General features: G+C 37.1%; 1 protein-coding gene across 1 annotated transcript in view; it reads right to left on the bottom strand.

Moving 5' to 3' along the window:
• Positions 1 to 19602, bottom strand: part of Klc (kinesin light chain) — a 416901-nt gene that overhangs the window by 10971 nt on the left and 386328 nt on the right. The window contains exon 12 of the mRNA XM_067155490.2: positions 8385 to 8436. Within this exon, the coding sequence (XP_067011591.1) occupies positions 8404 to 8436 (33 nt within the window). The 3' untranslated portion in view covers positions 8385 to 8403. The remainder of the gene's footprint in view (positions 1 to 8384; positions 8437 to 19602) is intronic.

Below are 19602 nucleotides of genomic sequence, written 5' to 3'. Positions count from 1 at the left end.
AACACAGAAAGAGCATATTTGTTAGTCTTATGGAATGCTGGGCTTGTGGGTTGCACTTCCTTGTTTCCTAAACCTTCAGATGTACACTGTGATAGAATCTTTTTGCCCAATATTGATTTGCTTAATTTTAATTTTTTAAAAAACTATTTAGCTCTGTCCTTGAAGTATTGATAAATAGACATTATTATGAACACTTAATGTTCTTCTCATTGTATTAGTAGAAAAAAGTTATACGAAAAATTCTGTATGTTTGAAAGGTAACCGACAATAACAGTTTTATATTTCACTTAGCAGCAACAAAATAACAAGATGTAATGTGTATAGTTGTAGATCGCATGGATAAGAAATACCTGCTCGATACAGGCAGACCTGATGTTAAAAGGTAGTTTGGAATGAAATACAGGGTGAACAAAATATGCCGCACTTGGAAGTCGGCATGTGATTCCTCATCCCATTATCCCTTTCTACCGTACCCGCCGTCACAGCTCACTGAGTAGATGGCTGGGTTATCAAACCCACATGCACCATGGAGCTACGGCTCGAATCTACGTCAGGTTTCTTTTTCTTTTGTGTCAGGTCCCCAGTTTCAGTCGTGTAACAGTTTGTAACATGATATCCTGTTGGCACATGACAATAGTCGGACACATGACAGTGTGATCCATTCAACTGAATGCATGAGTCGACTAACCACGCAGTGCACAAACATAACTGGTCCTGTCAACTGCCTGTAGGGCAGCTTCCTGATGGAGTACACAAACGGCGAATATGTCGATATGCCTTTAGTGTTGGGTGCATCCGATAACCAAACTTCTGTTGCTGCTCGTGAGTATGCAGCACGGTACCCTCAAAAGTGCCATCCCAATAAGAATGTTTTTTATCGCCTTGAGCAACATCTGCAGGAAACCGGTAGTCTTCATCCACAGAGGTCGTTCAAGGACTAGACGTACTCCACAAACAGAGGACGACATTCGTGAAGCCGTTCACCAATCACCTCGGCGAAGTACCCGTGATATTGCAAGGCAGTTCAAGGTATCTCAAACACTGGTTATTGACGTGTTGCACAACGAAAAACAGCATCCATATCATTACACGTTAACTCAACACCAGCGGTCAGAAGACCGCATTCAATGAGTGCAGTTCTGTGAATCGGTTTTGCAACAAGTTGAAGATAACTAACATTTTATAAAGAATGTGTTATTGAGTGACGAATGTAGCTTCACTTGGGAAGGTATTTTCAACCATCACAACAGCCATTATTGGTCTGACCACAACCCACATGTCACCCGTGAACGTGGCTTTCAGGGCACGCTTTGGCATGAACCTGTGCGCTAGAATCGTGGGAGGAGTGCTTTTAGGCCCTTACCTATTGCTGGACAAGTTGAATGCGCCCCTCTGTCGTACGTTTCTGGGCAGTACTTTGCCTGGCGCTTTAGAAAACGTTCCACTTGGTGTTCGGCGACAGCTATGGTTTCAGCATAATGGTGCACCGCCACACTTTGGAATGACTGTGCGTAACTGGTTAAATGAAGCGTTTCCAGGGAAATGGATTGGTCGTGGAGGTCCAATGTTCTGGCCTCCACGTTCCCCGGACCTTAATCCGCTAGATTTTTATTTGTGGGGACACTTAAAGGAACATGTTTTTAGTACTCCACTCATGGATGTACACGACCTAATAGCTCGCGTGGATGCTGCATCGGCAATGGTGGATGCAGGTGTGTTGCGTAGGGTCTGGCAAAGTATGCTCCAGCGAGTGGCGAAGTGTTTACAAATGCAAGGTCTTGAACGCCTGCTGTGAAGTGAACGTTGCTCGTAAGTGTCTGTGAAGATAAGACTGGACGTCACACGTACTGCACCCGCCCACCTCCTGAGTCCCAGACTAGCATTTATCTCAGGGGTGATCAGTTCGAAAATGATAAAAAAAATTTATATAAAGAAAATCAAAAAAATATATATCGGCGCATCAAATGAACACAGGGATGAACGGGGCATGAAAATTTAAGGTTACGGGGAACGACTCATTCATGGATACAAATTTCTGACTCCACAATAGGACTGGGAAGTGACAACTTAAATTCCATGGGCATACTGGACTAACTACAATGAAAAGATATGGAAGCTGTTTCCTATTGAAATTGCAATGAGGAGCAATTTATTAACTTATTTTGCATACTACACATGATGACAAATTTACATTGGGACACTTTTAATCCTGAAAAAATAAATGACATAATATTTGGATTTTACCTCATTACTCTGGTAGTGTAAAACACCTGGTGAATTCGTCCCAATTGGGTACTGGGGATCGAATTCACATCCGTATGATTGGACGTTTCACCGCTGGAGATCTTCTTTCAGCGACGAAGGCACGACAGTAACCTTTTACTGTCGTCTCCTCGTTCCGTTTGGACATGAGACACTTCCGGTATGTACATTCTGGTGAGCCGGACACCCACCGTAGAAAATGTTATCGCCTCGAAAAAACGGGAATTTATAATACGGACAAACTCTAGCCTATTATTTCCAGATTCACAAACACACCAGGTAGAGTTCATTAACTCAAAAGCTACTTTAATATTTACACTTGTCAATACGACAAGACGTACGGAAAGGTTCATTACTATGCTCTGACCCTGCAAACATGTGCCGTCCGTGGGTTATTTACGTATCTACCGCTATCTCCCCGTGAAAACCCAACATCCGGTTCAGAGCAGTTCGACACAGGATGACTGTCCCTAGCATATCCTCCTATTATTATTAGATAATATCATTACCATTCTTTATCTGATCATTAGCATATACTTTGACTACCATCAATTAATTTTATCATTATCATTAATTTCAATTATAATCCGGTATTTGATTATTATCATTTGTCATCCGGGATGATTATATGCCAACCCTTGCCGACGTTTCAAACGAAGGTTAGTTCTTCCTCCTAAATTATCCGCACAATATAATGATCAGCTTCCTCATAAATATTTATTATTATTATTATTATTATTAATAGTGGAAATCGTGATTATCGTAACCCGTAATCAACCTCGCTATAATACTTCAACTTCTCGCTCTTATTAATTTCATAAAAAAAATAAAATTAAAAAAAAAAGTACCTTCATTGGTTATTCTTCTTCTCCTTCTTCAAATATTTTATTTATTATTATTATTAGTTAAAAATCTCAAATCTTTCATTTCATCTCCCAACATCATTATTATGTCCAAAATATAAAAAAAATTTATTCTTAAAAAAAAAAGTCGCTTAGTTTTTATTATTATTATTATTATTTTTAAAAAACTTAAATTCGCCTGTTACACGGTAGTTCACTCTTAATATGTTTAACGCATAACCCCTTTTTACAATTTCGATTTATCTTGGCACTAAGCACTCGATTTAAGACAAGATTCACTTGGAGTATGATTATTGTTATTATTATTATTAAAAATGGAAAGATGATATTTTAATATCCACTCTTTAGAATTTAGTCACATATGTTAAATCCCGTTATGAACCACTAAGATCTGCTTTATATCGGTCGGGACAACACGGTATTCGGGACCGTACCTTCAACTTCGTACTGCCGTTAATTTTATATGGGGACACCTGTCCTCCCAAGACACATCTCACAACCTATGGCACATCGCGGCTGGGCAAATACCTCCAATGCCGGCGATTGCTAAACTATTCCTTCAAATTTGAAGTCCATTTCCTTTCATCGGAACTCTTCAAACATTTAATTCATAAAATAATCATCGGTGCGTGGATTCTACCACTAATAACACCGGCATATGCATTTATATCATCTTAGGCCTTGAGATTCATCTATTTCATCATTACAAACAATACGGCTCAATTTATTTCACGCCGGATATTCGTCCCTCATGACTTCCAACTCTAAATATGGGCTCAAATCATTCTGGGCTTTTAACATATCGTGACCATTCTAATTCACGCGCCTATATCGCTTTTAAACAAAATTTTAATGGTTAAATTAAAGTCCAAAAACGTAAAATCAAAAATTTACGTAAAATCAAACTGACTACGCGAATGAAAGTCTTTAACGCTACATGTCATCTCCACTTTGATTATTATATTTGCACTGGCTAACTCGCGAAGCACCGTCATTATTATTATTATACTTTAACTTGCACACGCCCAAATATTATTATATTTATTATTTTACTTTCCTTTGTCGACTCACAAACATGATTATTATTAGTATTTTAATGACCTTCCGTACGCAACACAAATCTTCCATACTCTGGCTCTTTCATAATCTGGCTGTCTAATAGAAATTATTCCTAATTAAAATACAAATGATCACCGCAGTGAATGAAATTCAAATAAATGGGTCAGCACAAAAAAAAGACTTTAACACTTGAACTGAACTTAAGTCAAAGTATTATAAACAGCATGCATTAATTGAAAGAAATATATCCCATATTTACATTATATACAACAAACAAATACTCAAATTAATTAATCTAACCCATTATTACGTTAATATAAATTAGTTCGTCCGTCTAACAAAAAAATAAAATCATGGACTCGGGAAGCGGACCATGTTAAGTAACCATAATTAATTTACACTGAACCCCGTTTAGTCGCGATAACATTCCCCAATATCAAAATTGTGTACTCATTCCTAGGTAGAATTCCATTGTCTCGTAGCGGATGAGATATAGGCCTTACGGCCCCATGGTGATTTACCCGTCCATCATGTCGCACAATACAAATTTAACATAATAAAACACTTCTGGGTGACTACCCATGATTAATACCTTATTACACTATTTTACACAAAAATATTAATAACAAAAAAAAAAACACTTATAGGTGCTCCTAGACCCCTGACACTCGCACAATATACTCTTCATATACGCCCGGAACACACGTCGTGACACATTACGACGAAATGTCGTTCATTTGAACCGGCGCGTATCGCGTCTTCAACCGGCACTTCCTGGTTTATTTTCAAGCCGTCTTGATCATCGCCTAGCTCCTATAATTCCCTGCTCGGATAGTTATTCACCGTCTATCTTGAGATGTTTACTTCAGGCTCCGCACACTGCCTTCCAAAGGTACTATCGGCGTTCCGTTAGTTATTTATTATTTAAACACATGACATTCATTAATTTCAACATACAATTGTACTGATTATACACACTCGGTACTATGGATAATTTCACTGTTCGTATTCATTCTCCTAATAATTCACGTACTTTCAGCTCTAACTGACTTCGAATACGTCCCGAGGTACTGACTTATAGAGTCAACGTGTCAGAGTCTCAACTACTTCATTACAACGGTCACAACTGGTGACTTCCAACGACTGGGTACTGGTAAGAACTGAGTGATGTGCGGCCCCACTACTGGACTTTTATGGACGATCTGGTTTCCCGCCGGGGTCATCCGCGGTCATTTCCTGGAGAGGGGGGTTGGTTTCCTAAATCGGCATATGCAGGTGGATTTGGATCTCCTGCTTTATCCCACTTAATACACTGGCGATACACATTCATGTGTCGTATTCTGAACTCCTATCGTTCGGTGATCATGGAAATATCACTTAATTTCTGTCCTCCACCTTTCGCGCGCTAACTCGGCGTCCCTGATGGCGTGCTCATCTCGACCAATGGCGATATAGCGTGGGTCATTTCCACGAATTCATTACTTTAATTTATTACGATTACCATTATTCAACATGGGAACGATATCACAAAAATCCCCTCTATTCAATTGTGTGGTTGGAATAATTTAATTATTGTTATCGGAGAAGCTAACTGGAGTTCACTCTGAGTTTTTCTTATGTTGGTTTATCTGCGGGCCTGTGATATATTTTCTCATTGGTCAACACCGTTTCGGTTAGTTTGAAATCTCTCCCTTGAAACGTAACCACACCAAACGCCTCGGGCGTGGAAAAACTGCCACGTCACATTCTCGGTATTGGTGATGCATCTGCTCGGCCTTGGTCCGAAATATATACTCTTCTACTTCCTGGTAGTCATTATTCTGTTGTTGTGAGCTCTAGATTTAATCCTCTTATCTTCTGACCAGGAAACCTTTTCCCCCTAATGACAAGCTTATTGTGGCGCCGGACAGTCGCGATCACGGCTGGCTTATGTCGAAATTTTTCCCGTCCACACAAAACTGCCACTGTATTCATTTAATATTCCTATATATCTGTATTTCTCATATCAAAATCAAATCATGAAACTAGGGCCTATCTCATCAGGGTACAGTACACTATGGAATTATTGTGCGTTGCATAATGGGCAATCCAGTATAGCCTACCTAGTGTACTGTATTGTGTTTCCTTATACAGCACTGGACAGAGACGATGTTACTGTATCCACTATTATGTTCTACGTGTTGGCTTTATTTGTGCCATGGACGAAACAAAGTGGTCGTTTCCGCCTGTAAGAAGTTCACGTTATGTTTGAATATTTAAATAAAGATAACTGTAATGGTAAGATAGAACATAGTGTATTGCGTAGTGGTGGTGTACATTGGATACAATTCGATACATTAACTGGAAAAAAAAAAAAAAAAAAAGGCGTGAACGCGACTCGAACATCGGCGCATCTGCATAATTGGCATTTATGGCATTACCTCATCTCACTGAGCTAATGAGACAGCTCCGGCAGAGTGCCGAGTTCATGCGACCTGTGCTTGGCCACACTGCACGCCGTTACAGCGTTGCCAGAGCCTCGTTTCTTAACTCGCATTTCTATTAAACCTATTGGTGGGACTAGGTTTTGCAAGATAAACTTTTGTCGTGAATTTCGACGAGGAACCGCATGCCGATCTCCACGTGTAGCATTTTTTGTTCACCCTGTATATCATGTATATGCAACATTTGTCTTGCAGTAGGCCTCAAAATAGAACTCATAACAAGTACAAACCAATTTTCTGTTCACAAGGACATATTAATAGAACATTTTAGGGAAAAGAGAGTTCCACTGAACTGTGAATAACTGTTTCAATAATAATGGTATATGGGCTCCGGAGAGGCCTGCTGCAGGTCGAGTTGATGACCAAGGGCGACCTGCACGTCTGAGTATGGGACCCAACCTAGGATTTGATGTTGAAATTGGCACGAACATCCAGTCTCTGAGCCACAGGAGACAACCAAGAGACAACCCAGCTGAGAATTGAACCATCGACCCTTTGGATCAAAGGCCAGTGTGGTGGAGCTGGACAATAAATTGTTTAGCTATGATCTTGATGAGGACATTTATTTCTCCTAAGCTGTGTGAATGGAAAGTCTGGTAAGGAACAAGCATCTCAAAGCTATAGAACTCAACTGAGGTCAGTCAATTTTAGTGTACGACACATTCAACAATTCAGTCTGTTGAAACTAATTTATGAATAAATAAATTTATGAACTTCCTGAAAAAGAACAATTAGATCCGTTATAAATTGAGTCAAAAAAAAAAAAAAAAAGAGGCTTCAAATGTCACAAAAACATTCAACAACTTGCGAATATTTTTAAGTGTATAAAAATGTATGAATTCTTGGTGTGGAGGTTTGAAACTGTAACAAATTTATTTTACCTTTCTAAAACTAACAGGATAATTCTTAATATAATGAGAACAATGTAACAGATAAAGTTAACAAACACATAATGTTTGGTAATAAAGCCTATGGTACATTGTCAATACAAAACTGCTCAAATGAGCTTTGTTGTACAGAAGCATCAAATCAAAGCTTCACAGAACATTGCTACGGCCAGTTATGACGTACGGTGCAGTTGTGGACCACCTCAGCCACTGATGAAAATGCTTTCTGTGTGTTTGAGCTGGAACCTTGAGCAGAGTCTATGCCCCCAATATGGGAGAAGAGAATAGCTGGAGAGTAATTTCTAAATAAGAGAAAATAACAGAAGATATTGTTACATTTGTGAAATCTCGGCAACTGGCTTGGTTGGGACGCGTGGAAAAAAAAAAAAAAAAGGCTGCATGAAAAGATTATTGATGTAAAGAGAGAAAGACCAAGAAATAAATCTAGAGGGTGTGGAACCTTAAAAGGATGTAGGTGGGAGAAAGTAAAGAAGAAAGAAGTATGGGACACTATTGTGAGGGAGGTGAAAACTGACCCAAAGTTGTAGTGTTGAGAAAGAAGGAAAATTTCTATCTGCAAGAGTACAGGAAGGTTGATAGGATAACTGCAATTTTCAGGCTAGCCAAATGATATAGTTCATTTTTCAACAGTCTAACATATTGAGAACACTTTTTCCTATTTTAAACCATAGAGTTGATTTTGCTACTCTGTTAAGACATTGGAGACGAGACGGATTTGCAGGTATGTAGTACTCGTGGACTTGGAGTGAACCACACTTGTACATCAAAATATTAAGTAGTAAAAGTAATGTTTATGTGTGTGCACTCACCTGTTCCATGCGTTGGTTACTAAGAACGGACAATGAACTTGCGCGCCTCATACTGAAACAAGGACAACAAAGATGATAGTTACAGTGCAACATTTGTTTAAACAAAATGTAAGAATAAAGCCAAAACAAATGCTTTATGAAACATCCCAAGGCTAAAACTACTGGTAAAACACACCCTTATTACACTACATGGATTATATTTGAGTGTGCAAGGGTGTTGTTTATAAGGTATTTTTGATTTCTACATCTATCAATCATCTGTCACTGACTGCAGTGGAACTTGGTAGACTTCTTAAACTTAATGGTAATACTCATTCGGCCTTAGTGGTTTGTTGCCGAAATTTTAAATGGAACGTTGGGTATTAAAGGGTTTGATTGCAATGAAACTTGGTACGCTGATCATTTAAGACCTCAGAACATGTTGTACACGCAGTCCATAGCATAACAAAATGGATTACTATTATTAACAAGAATTTGGCAATTTCTTCTTGTAGAGTGTACGTTCCTACACTATGTGTTTTAGTTATCAGCATGGTGACATACAGTACGGACAACGGATATTTCTCCTAAAGAAATCGCATGACAGAACTGTCCGCAAATTTCAATGTCGTTTTCGTGGTGCTGAAATGCCTTCGAGACAATACATAACCAAGTTATTCAGAAAATTGTGAGATTCAGAGTTTGTTTTAAGCAACAACAACAAAAAAAAAAAAAAAGGAGAGAGAACCACAAAAGAGGCTGCTAACAGGATTATCGGCAGCTCTGAAAATGGTTTTCTGTGGTTTTCCATTTTCACAGCCCTGAAGATGGTTTTCTGTGGTTTCCCATTTTCATACCAGGCAAATGTTGGGGCTGTACCTTAATTAAGGCCACGGCTGCTTCCTTCCCAGTCCTAGCCCTTTCCTGTCCCATCATCGCCATAAGACATATTTGTGTCAGTGCGACTTAAAGCCAACAGAAAAAAGAAAAAAAAAAAAAAAACAGGACAAGCTTGCAAGAATTGATACCAGACCGAGGAAAACTTCACACTAATTGGTGCAGGAGTGTAGTATTTCACAAAAATCAGCATTAAAAGGACTGAAAATGCAACACTTTTATCTTTATGAATGTCAGTTAACACCACAGGATCCAGCTGCCCGCGTAAATTTCTGTCAGTGGATGCTGCATTCCCTCCACGATGGTACTGTCGATCCTTCTCTTATAATCATGACGGAAGAAGCTCGTTTCCACTAAAGTGTGTATGTGAATTCTCAGATTTTGAGGTACTGGGACACTGACAATTCTGAAACTCCTCTTCACAATCAAGAAGCCTGTGTTTGGTGTGGCAATACTGCAGCCAGAAAGAAAAGCAGTATGTCTATTTCCAGCACGATAATGCCACAGCCTGTACAGATCATCAGTCAGGTGTTCGATGAGCGAATAATCAGTCGTGGACCTTGGCCTCTTTGTGCCTGTAATTTTTATTTGTGGGGGCATCCTTAAAACGGAAAGTGTCCATGGAGAATGAAATCAGATGACTGATACATGAAATTTCAGACAGAGAAGTTTTAACTTATAATTGAGGTATAAATATAAAAATTTCATAATGTTCCATATTGAACTGAATCACAATTAAATTGAAACGAGAAATAAAGTGGTTCAACCTATTCAATACAAGGAAAATAAGAAATGTAAACTTTACATTCTTATTTGATTAAAAGCGGGACAGGTTTTAACCACTATTCTGGGTCATCACCACTCGATTAAATAAAAATATAAAACAATAAGTGAAGGATAAGTCTTTCACTAAAAGCAGTTCAAGAAGCACTATGACACTGTGGGGATTAGCACTGCGTGATGTAAGATCCTAAAATCCAGAAGAAGTCGAAGATCAGTCATTTAAACGAAGCAAGGTGCAAGTTCTTGATGAGCAGCATAACATACGTAATGTCCGGCACTGTGCTTCAAAATGTTTACGGGAATTGGTGAAGAGTTCAGTGAACAAGCCTGCAAATACTGCTAGGTGTGAAGTTATAATACAATTTAATAAATCTGAAGTTCTAGAATTATATAGAAGTCGAAGATAAGTCACTTAAGGAAGCAAGATGCAAGTTTAAACAACAGATTATATGAAACACACCCAAAAATAGGTAATATTCTCCGAAGTGCATAATGGAACCTGTTCCTAACTCAAGTTGATAATAAATTATTTCACGAATTATCAATTAAACATCAAACCCTTGAGAAAAAGCTTAACAATCTAAAGAACAATTTTTCTCCACATAAAAATCATGTCAAGAACATTAATACACCTTTCGTAAACATGGAACAATTCCATCCTCCCACTGTAAATTTATCTAAAACAACTGAGTGATGATGAAAACTTAATTCTTTCTAAGGGCCTCAAACATAATTGGCCCAACCTCAATACAGCCACTAATTTAGTAACTGAATCTGAAATAGCCATTAATAAAATGCTGACAGAACAACAAGATGAAATCAGATATGAAGTAAACAAGAAAACTTGAAAAACCCTTCATTAATAATAACTAAAACCCTCCTTCCCTCAACAACAACAACAACAATAATAATTTAATTAATGACAATAAACATATCTTAGATCTTAAAAAGAAAACCGACAATAATCTCATCATTACCAAATCTGATAAAGGCAACACCACCGTCATAATGGAAAAATCTTACTACATAGCTAAAACTAAAGATTTCTTCAACAACCCTCTTTTTCTATAGTTAAAAAATACCCGACCATTAAAATCCAATATCTACTCAAACAAACCTTAAAAAACAAAACAAAAAAAAACACTTCCTTTCTCCTCACAGATCAAGAAAAAACTACATTAATAAACACGAATCCAGGCCTATCCACTGCCAAAGCCCTTCCCAAAATTCATAAAACTAACATTCCGATCCACCCAATAATCAATTACAGACCCAGTCCCTTATATAATACTTCTAAATTCATCCAAACATTTTTACTAAAAAATTATAGATTTTTATCCAATAAATCTATCAAAAACATTTCTGAATTAATCGACAAATTAAAGAACTTTGACATCCAACCAAATTTTTCTCTCCATTCTTTTGACATTGTAAACATGTATCCCAGTATTCCAATTTCCAAATTATTCCCCATAGTAAATAACAACTTAAACAAATTCAGTAATCTGAGTAAACTAGAAATTCAAGACTTTATGTCAATCTTAAAATTGGTCATCAACAATAATTATTTCACCTTTGATAACACCATTTACCAACAAGATGGTTTAGCTATGGGTTCACCAGCTTCAGGCATTCTAGCTGAAATATATCTCTATTTTTTAGAAAACACAAAAATTAATGATGATAATAATTTCTCCAATATCCTCTTTTGGGCCAGATATGTTGATGACACGTTAGTAATCTTAAATGAAGAATCAACCAACGCAGCCTCTACACTTCTTCTAAACAGCATTGACTCCAACATTAAATTCACCCTTGAATCAGAACACAACAAAACTCTTAATTTTCTAAACTTTAACTATAACTAGACATCCTTCTTCTTTAACTTACAAAATTTTCAGAAAACCAACCCAAACAGCAACCACAATACGGCAGGATTCTGCACACCCTCAAGCACATAAACGTGCTACTTATAACAGCCTAATTTTTCGTGCCTTCAACACCCCTATGTCTAAAAAAGCTTTAAATAACGAATTGAACACCATCCAAACTATTGCTAAATTTAATGGCTTTAACAACTCTTTCATAAACCTTATCAACAACAAATTCAAACACCATCCTAAAACCACCGAAGCCACTGCATTTTCCACTTTTTCTTTCACTCAAGATGTTTATAAAATAACCAACGTTCTTAAAAATACAATATGAAAATTTCTTTTAGAACCAATAACAGAAATCTTGATATATTACACAACTCAAAATCATTAAATAAATCTAAAACTTCTTCTAAATCACGAGTATACAGATTCAAATATGACAACTGCAGCACCTCATACATTGGACAGACTGGATGCAACTTTAATATCAGATACTCTGAACATATCAACACCATTAAATATAACAAATTCTCTGCAGTAGGATAACACATACAAGACTTTAAACATAATTTCACAATACTGAAAAAAGACATAAAAATACTTTTAATAACAAAGGCCCCCTTTTAAACACAACTGAAAATTGTTTTTTCACCTTGACGAATACTTCAACACTAATTTCAATTTAAACGACATTTCTGAAAAACTCAATATTCTATTTGACTTCCTAATTCTTCTTCTCAAAAATGCTAAATTTCTAAACCCGAATTCAATTTTCCATGCCTTACACAGTTCCTACCCACGTTTTCTACCTCCAATAACCCATCCACCTAACCCACCCTAAACTTTTCCTCCTTTATCTCCCTATTCTATTCTATCTTCTTTTAACTTCCATTTTATTAATCTTCTACCAATCCTCCTCATTTATTACCATATCCTATCTTCTCTTTTCATCTTTCCTCTCACAAAAAAAAAAAAAAAAAAAAAACAGAATTGAACTGTATACTATATCACCTACAGTTCAGATCATTACAACATTCAAATTTAAATTCATACCTTACGTTACCTCAAATATCACCCGAACTCTTATCTTAAAGAAATAACACGCAATGCATATGCATTTTTCATGTTTCCAATATTGCGCTTTTTAAAATTTTTCTTTTCAGAGTTGTTTTTTATGTCAACTGTTCTGCATCTCTAAAGAATCTTTCATACAAGATCTTATAAACATAATAAATATTCCAATTATATTAAATTGGATTATATATTTTTGCGCCTAGAAGCATTTGCAGGCTTGATCATTAAACTATTAACTGAGTTTCATTAGCATTTAAAAGCACAGTGCCAGACATTAAGTATGTTGTGCTGCTCTTCAAGAACTTGCATCTTACTTCATGTAAGTGACTTATCTTTGACTTCTATATAATTCTAGAACTTCAAATTTATTAAATTGTATTATAACTTCACACCTAGCAGTTTGCCTGCTGCCATTTCTTGATGGATACAGTACTTTTGTATCCATCTCTTGGCACAGGCCAGAGTAAAGTGTAGCTTCCACCGAAGTCCCAGTCTCATCCATGGCTGTGACTATATGGAAGCTGCTGGGGTATGGGTGGTGCTGAGTAATGACATTCAGAGCACGACTAGTGCATCTGAGTGTTATGAAATGTGTTGCTCATAGGGTCAGTCGTGCTGCAATAGCACTTTCTGACCCAGTGAGGAAAGCAATGGCAAACTACCTCACTCCTCGTCTTGCCTAGTACGCCTCATTTTGGTGCTGCCATTTGTTTTTGCGGTTTCCTTATAACCGAATAACCTTTGGTGGTGCTATTTGAGGATCCAACCAGCCTCTGGGCTGATGACCTAACAGACAGACACCTAGCAGTATTTGCAGGCTCATTCACTGAACTCTTCACCAATTCTCATAAACATTTTGAAGCACAGTGCCGGACATTACGTATGTTATGCTGCTCGTCAAGAACTTGCACCTTGCTTCATTTAAATGACTGATCTTCGACTTCTTCTGGATTTTAGGATCTTACATCACGCAGTGCTAATCCCCACAGTGTCATAGTGCTTCTTGAACTGCTTTTAGTGAAAGACTTATCCTTCACTTATTGTTTTATATTTTTATTTAATCGAGTGGTGATGACCCAGAATAATGGTTAAAACCTGTCCCGCTTTTAATCAAATAAGAATGTAAAGTTTACATTTCTTATTTTCTTTGTATTGAATAGGTTGAACCACTTTATTTCTTGTTTCAATTTAATTGTACGAAGTGAGGCCTGCCCATGCTGCTACAGCTTATCAGTAAGTCTAGCAATGGGCTGTGTGATGTCCCCTGCATAATGCAGTAACTTCTCGCAGATTCTATGACTGATCCGAGCTGCTCAGATATTTTTCATCAATTAATTAAAACACTACCTTTGATTTTACAGCAAAATGATTATTACCATTACATTTAGAACAAGTTAGCCGATCATCATTCAGCCACGTTTCTCGCTCAACCCAAACAGTTCCATTGTAAGTCAGAAGGAATCCAGCAGGCTAATTGTAAACAGTTTCTGGGTAGTTCCCATATCTTCCACCTGGCTGAATTGTCATCCAAGAGTGCAGTGGATCTCTAATGGATGTTTATTTAATTGAGTGGACATCGAGTGCATGCACCACAGCATGCCCTTCAAAAATTTGTCTACCTCAGCAGAATCAAACCCACGAGTTGGATTCTCTATTTCTGGACCACGGGGACAGCTATTTCAAGCAGCAAGAGCGAACTGCTCCCAAAATATTAATAAAAAATGACCCACTAAGATGTTGAAAAATTTTTACTATTCTTATATCTAGGAAGCTATTGCTATGCTAACAGGACTACCATAGAAGCAGGACAAAAAAATCTATTGTATTGAGAAATGAAAATCAATATATATAAGATACATATAATTTATTTTCTTGTTCTAATTTATTCTATCTCACATCCACCAATGTTGTGCAGTAGCTAATAAATAAAGAACTAGTTCTAAGTAAATCACCAGAACTTGTCATGGGTTTCTTTGTCTAATTTAACATTTGACAGTACATTTCAATGATGGGTAGTTATATGTGGTTGTGCTGGTGGTACTGTTGTAAGGGGAAAAACAAAGAGATAGTCATCCCCTCTTAATACTAACTGTAGGGGAAGTAATAATAATTGTCTAATGGTATCAGCTGAGTTTTAATTAATGATGTTGGGTGAACATCAAACATGTCACTGGACAGCTTTTACATACCAAAGTCGTATGATACCGAGTGTCAGCTCTTCTACACTCTTGACAAACTCCAGAGGTTGACACTCTACCACTGCTCCACATGGAGAGTTGAGGAAGTGGTCTGACGCTTTAAGACTTAAGGAATTGGGAAGGACACTGAAAGATGTGAAATATATGTATTTTATAAGTGGTTTAAGAAAGCACCAACTTGTTTAAGTCATTTGGTGATGCTGGTTTAAGTCGTTTAGTGACGATGAGATAGGGAAGGAAGCAATCATGACCTTAATTGAAGTACAACCCCAATATTTGCCTAGTATGAAAGTAAAACCATTTTCAAGGCTTCTAACAATGGAGTTTGAACTCGATGTAAGTAACCGTTTAGGCAACTCGCTCGATGTGTGAAATAAAGTTTATAAATCTAATATTTTCTGAATACAGAGAGAATAGACGGTGACCACAGGTACCATGCCCATGCGTTTTAACTTAGGCTGCCTGCACATCAATTTCAATGTTCTATTTTACTCTATCAGATGGCATAATAAACCGGTTTACACCAACCGTGCCACAATAACACACTGACATACAACATGGAGTGTCTGCCATGCAGTCAGCAAGTTTAAATTCACTATGTTATCTTCCTGTTGGTACAGGTCGTCCTCTGTTTGCAGGTCTCTGGACATGCCCATGCCAACGAACTCTGCTCCAGACCTTCTCAATGACTGATACCAGTTAGAGATCGAGTTAAGAAATGTAGTTATGCAGTCATGACACTCAGAAATGAACAAAACAACGTGTAACGATTTGAGAATCCAACCAGCTAGTCGTAGGCCGACAGCTGAGTGGATGATTAAGTCACCTTTTTGACTTTAGCAAGAGTGGACAACCACTGCCAATGCTATAGCATTATGACATTTATTCTGGTAGTCTATTTGAAGTATTCATCTGTCCAAGAGTGCCAGTTCCAATTCATTCATAAATTTCTTGGTGCCAACAACTCTTACACGGGAAGAACTAGAGGGAACAAGGTATAACAGACATCACACAGAATGAGATTCACCAACCTGTTTAGCAGGTACCAAATATTTTTGAGAGCTGAGGGACATCACTTTGAGTTTTGCCTTTATTGCCAGATAAGTTTTTGGTAGTGAAATAGCTATTTGACGTTGAGTAGGGCGCACATTTGATCAGCCAACTTTCTGTAGCTTGAGTGATGCTGCTGCTACTGCTGCTCTACACTTGTAAAATAAAGACACCATTGACAGCTCAATTCCCTATATAGAAATAATATGAATCACCACCTTATCAATACACTATTTTATTTACTACCAAACTGGTAAATAGGGTCAATACCGGTTTCGACCCCTAAGGGGTCATCCTCAGTTGACACATATAAATATCTATAAAAACATCACATATAATAGTTAAAGTTTAAAATTGATGTGTCGTTAGTATACAATTACTTTAGGTTCCATGACACCATCTACCAACAAAAAGGATTGCCCATGGGATCGCCAATATCAGGCATAATAGCTGATATATATATGGACCATTTAGAACATCAAGAAATCCAAAAAATAGAAAATATCATTCTTTGGTGCGGGTTTGTCGATGATGTATTCATAATTATGGACAATAGACACACAAACGAAAATACAATCTTGGAACAACTGAATGAAATAGATCCCCACATAAAATTTACTATGGAAACCGAAAACAACAATACCATAAACTACTTGGATATATCTATAACCAGACATAATAATCATCTAACATACAACATATACAGAAAGCCTACCCATACATCAAATACAATAAAAACAGACTCCACCCACCCACACACTCACAAAAAAGCTGCATACTACAGCATGATACACAGGGCATATAACATTCCACTTTCAAAGAAAGATTTGAACAAAGAACTAAACATAATTCATGAAATAGCCAAACAAAATGGTTATAAAAGAGTAATGATAAACCATATCATCAACAAAGTAAAAAACCAACCAAAAACTAAGTTAACCAGAATCACCAAAGATAAAAAAGAATACGCACTATTCACTTACAACAATAACCATATACACCCCATAACCAACATTTTCAAAAAACAAGGCCTAAAAATAGCATACAAAACTACACGCAATAACACCAACATATTATACAATTCTAAATCAGTCAATAACATAAACAAATACAACCACTCAGGAGTGTACCGTCTAAAATGCAATGATTGCCAAGCCAGTTATGTAGGGCTTACTGGTAGAAGTTTTTCAATAAGATACAACGAACACGTAAATGCCGTTAGACATAGACACTTCTCAGCCATGGGACAACACATCAACGATCAGAAACATAAGTTTACAGACATCAGTAATGATATGCAAATCCTCAAAATAAACCCAAAAAGCCCCTTGCTCAGTATACTAGAAGAATTCTATATAAACTTAGACAAATACGTTAATCCAAATTCCAACTTGAACGATAACATAGACAGAAATAATATTCTTTTTCATACAGTTATTCCCCTCCTGAAAGATTATTATTTAAAAAGAATAGATAAACAAAAATCCATAAATACAAATCTACCGCTCCAAGACCTCCCCTCCTTTAATCCCACTCCCGTTACAAGCGCTCCACCCATCCCTTCAAGCCTCCCCTCTACCGCCGTAAACTATAACCTCAGAGCAACACGCTACAGATCTCAACAGACAGCCATACAGAGCACACGATCCCAACAGCCAACGTAAGTAATACGATATATACTTGCCACTACATTCTTTCGATACATTATCTCACACACTTATTATTTCTACTTACAGATATATTAATTTACAACACGTCTCCACGATACAACCAACGTACAACCTAATTTAGATATACGACATCCAATATGCACTTCATCTCTTAATGGTGACCTACTCAACCTGTATTCGACACGCGACAAGATGAGAACATTTTCTCAATGATATTCAAGATTTCCAACTACAACAGCAGTATCCTACAAAATTACCAGTTATTACTATAATATATTATGCAATTTCACTCGTAATGCGTACAGCATGTGATCGATCCTATTCAAGTAAACATATATATTTTTAATGGACCAGCCGTTAACTACAACACAACAACCTACAGTACTGTCACCAATTTATATTTATATTTCATTTAGATTTTTTGAATATGCACATAGCACCACATATCAATACCATTATCTAATGTATTTTAAATAGGTATTTCATACCGGTTTTAGCCCCAAAGTTTTATTTTAACAAGACTTTTATATGTCTAACAAAATAAAGTGTCAAGACACAATTCTATTTTAAGACTGAAAACGGGAATAAGAGGTGCTACAAACTTATATATTAATATTAAGGATTCATGTTAACTAGGTATTACATACCAATATTTTAATCATAAGAATTCAAACCAACAAGGTCATTATGTATTTAACTGAACTAAACAAGTGAATCAGTAAACCTTACAACCACTACATCTTTAACACCCTACATTGTACCTAATATCACCATATATGTGCAAATGTAATAATTTTACCCCATATTATGTAAAACAAAAATTGTAAAATAGAATAGCATGTACCTCTCAGCAAATGTACATATTCAATCCACTAGCATTTTGTCAAATGGATGAACCACATCCAATACAATACTTTTGATACTGTTTACAAAGAAACAGAAAATCTACATAATAGCTCTAATAGAACAAACTTATAAATTCCATAATACATGCATATGTACTTACCAGTATACTAACGACACATCAATTTTAAACTTTAACTATTATATGTGATGTTTTTATAGATATTTATATGTGTCAACTGAGGATGACTCCTTAGGGGTCGAAACCGGTATTGACCCTATTTACCAGTTTGGTAGTAAATAAAATAGTGTATTGATAAGGTGGTGATTCATATTATTTCTATATAGTGATACCAATCAATACGGACATGAAGCTTATAAATAATAATAGCTCAATTCCCTCCAGATTCATGGGATACCAAGCAATGTGGTTCTTCCTTGTTCTATACAGCCAACTTACCACATGAAATACACACCCAATAATAATGTTATAGGTTTTACGTCCCACTGACCACTTTCTATGGTTTTTGGAAATGCTGAGGTGCCGTAATTTTGTTCAGCAGGAGTTCTTGTATGTGTCAATAAATCTACTACCACCAGGTCGACGTACGTGAGCACCTTCAAGTACCACCGGGCTGGGCCAAGATCGAACCCGTCAGCCTGGCTCTTGTAGTTGCTATTGACAATGACAGACTACACCATGTTCTTTCTCCACCAAGTCAGGCCTTCCCACCAATTTGGCACTCGTGGACTTAGCCACGTTTTACGACCAGATGCCCACCCTACGTGGTGTGTTGTGTGTCCCTGGCCCGGAGCCCTCTGAACAAGGAGCCACTGTCGAGAGCGA

This window comes from Anabrus simplex, chromosome 11 (genome assembly GCF_040414725.1).
Source record: "Anabrus simplex isolate iqAnaSimp1 chromosome 11, ASM4041472v1, whole genome shotgun sequence".
Classification (NCBI taxonomy): Eukaryota; Metazoa; Arthropoda; class Insecta; order Orthoptera; family Tettigoniidae; genus Anabrus; species Anabrus simplex.
Note: the sequence above shows the minus strand (reverse complement) of the source record. Positions and strands in the feature narration are given on the sequence as shown.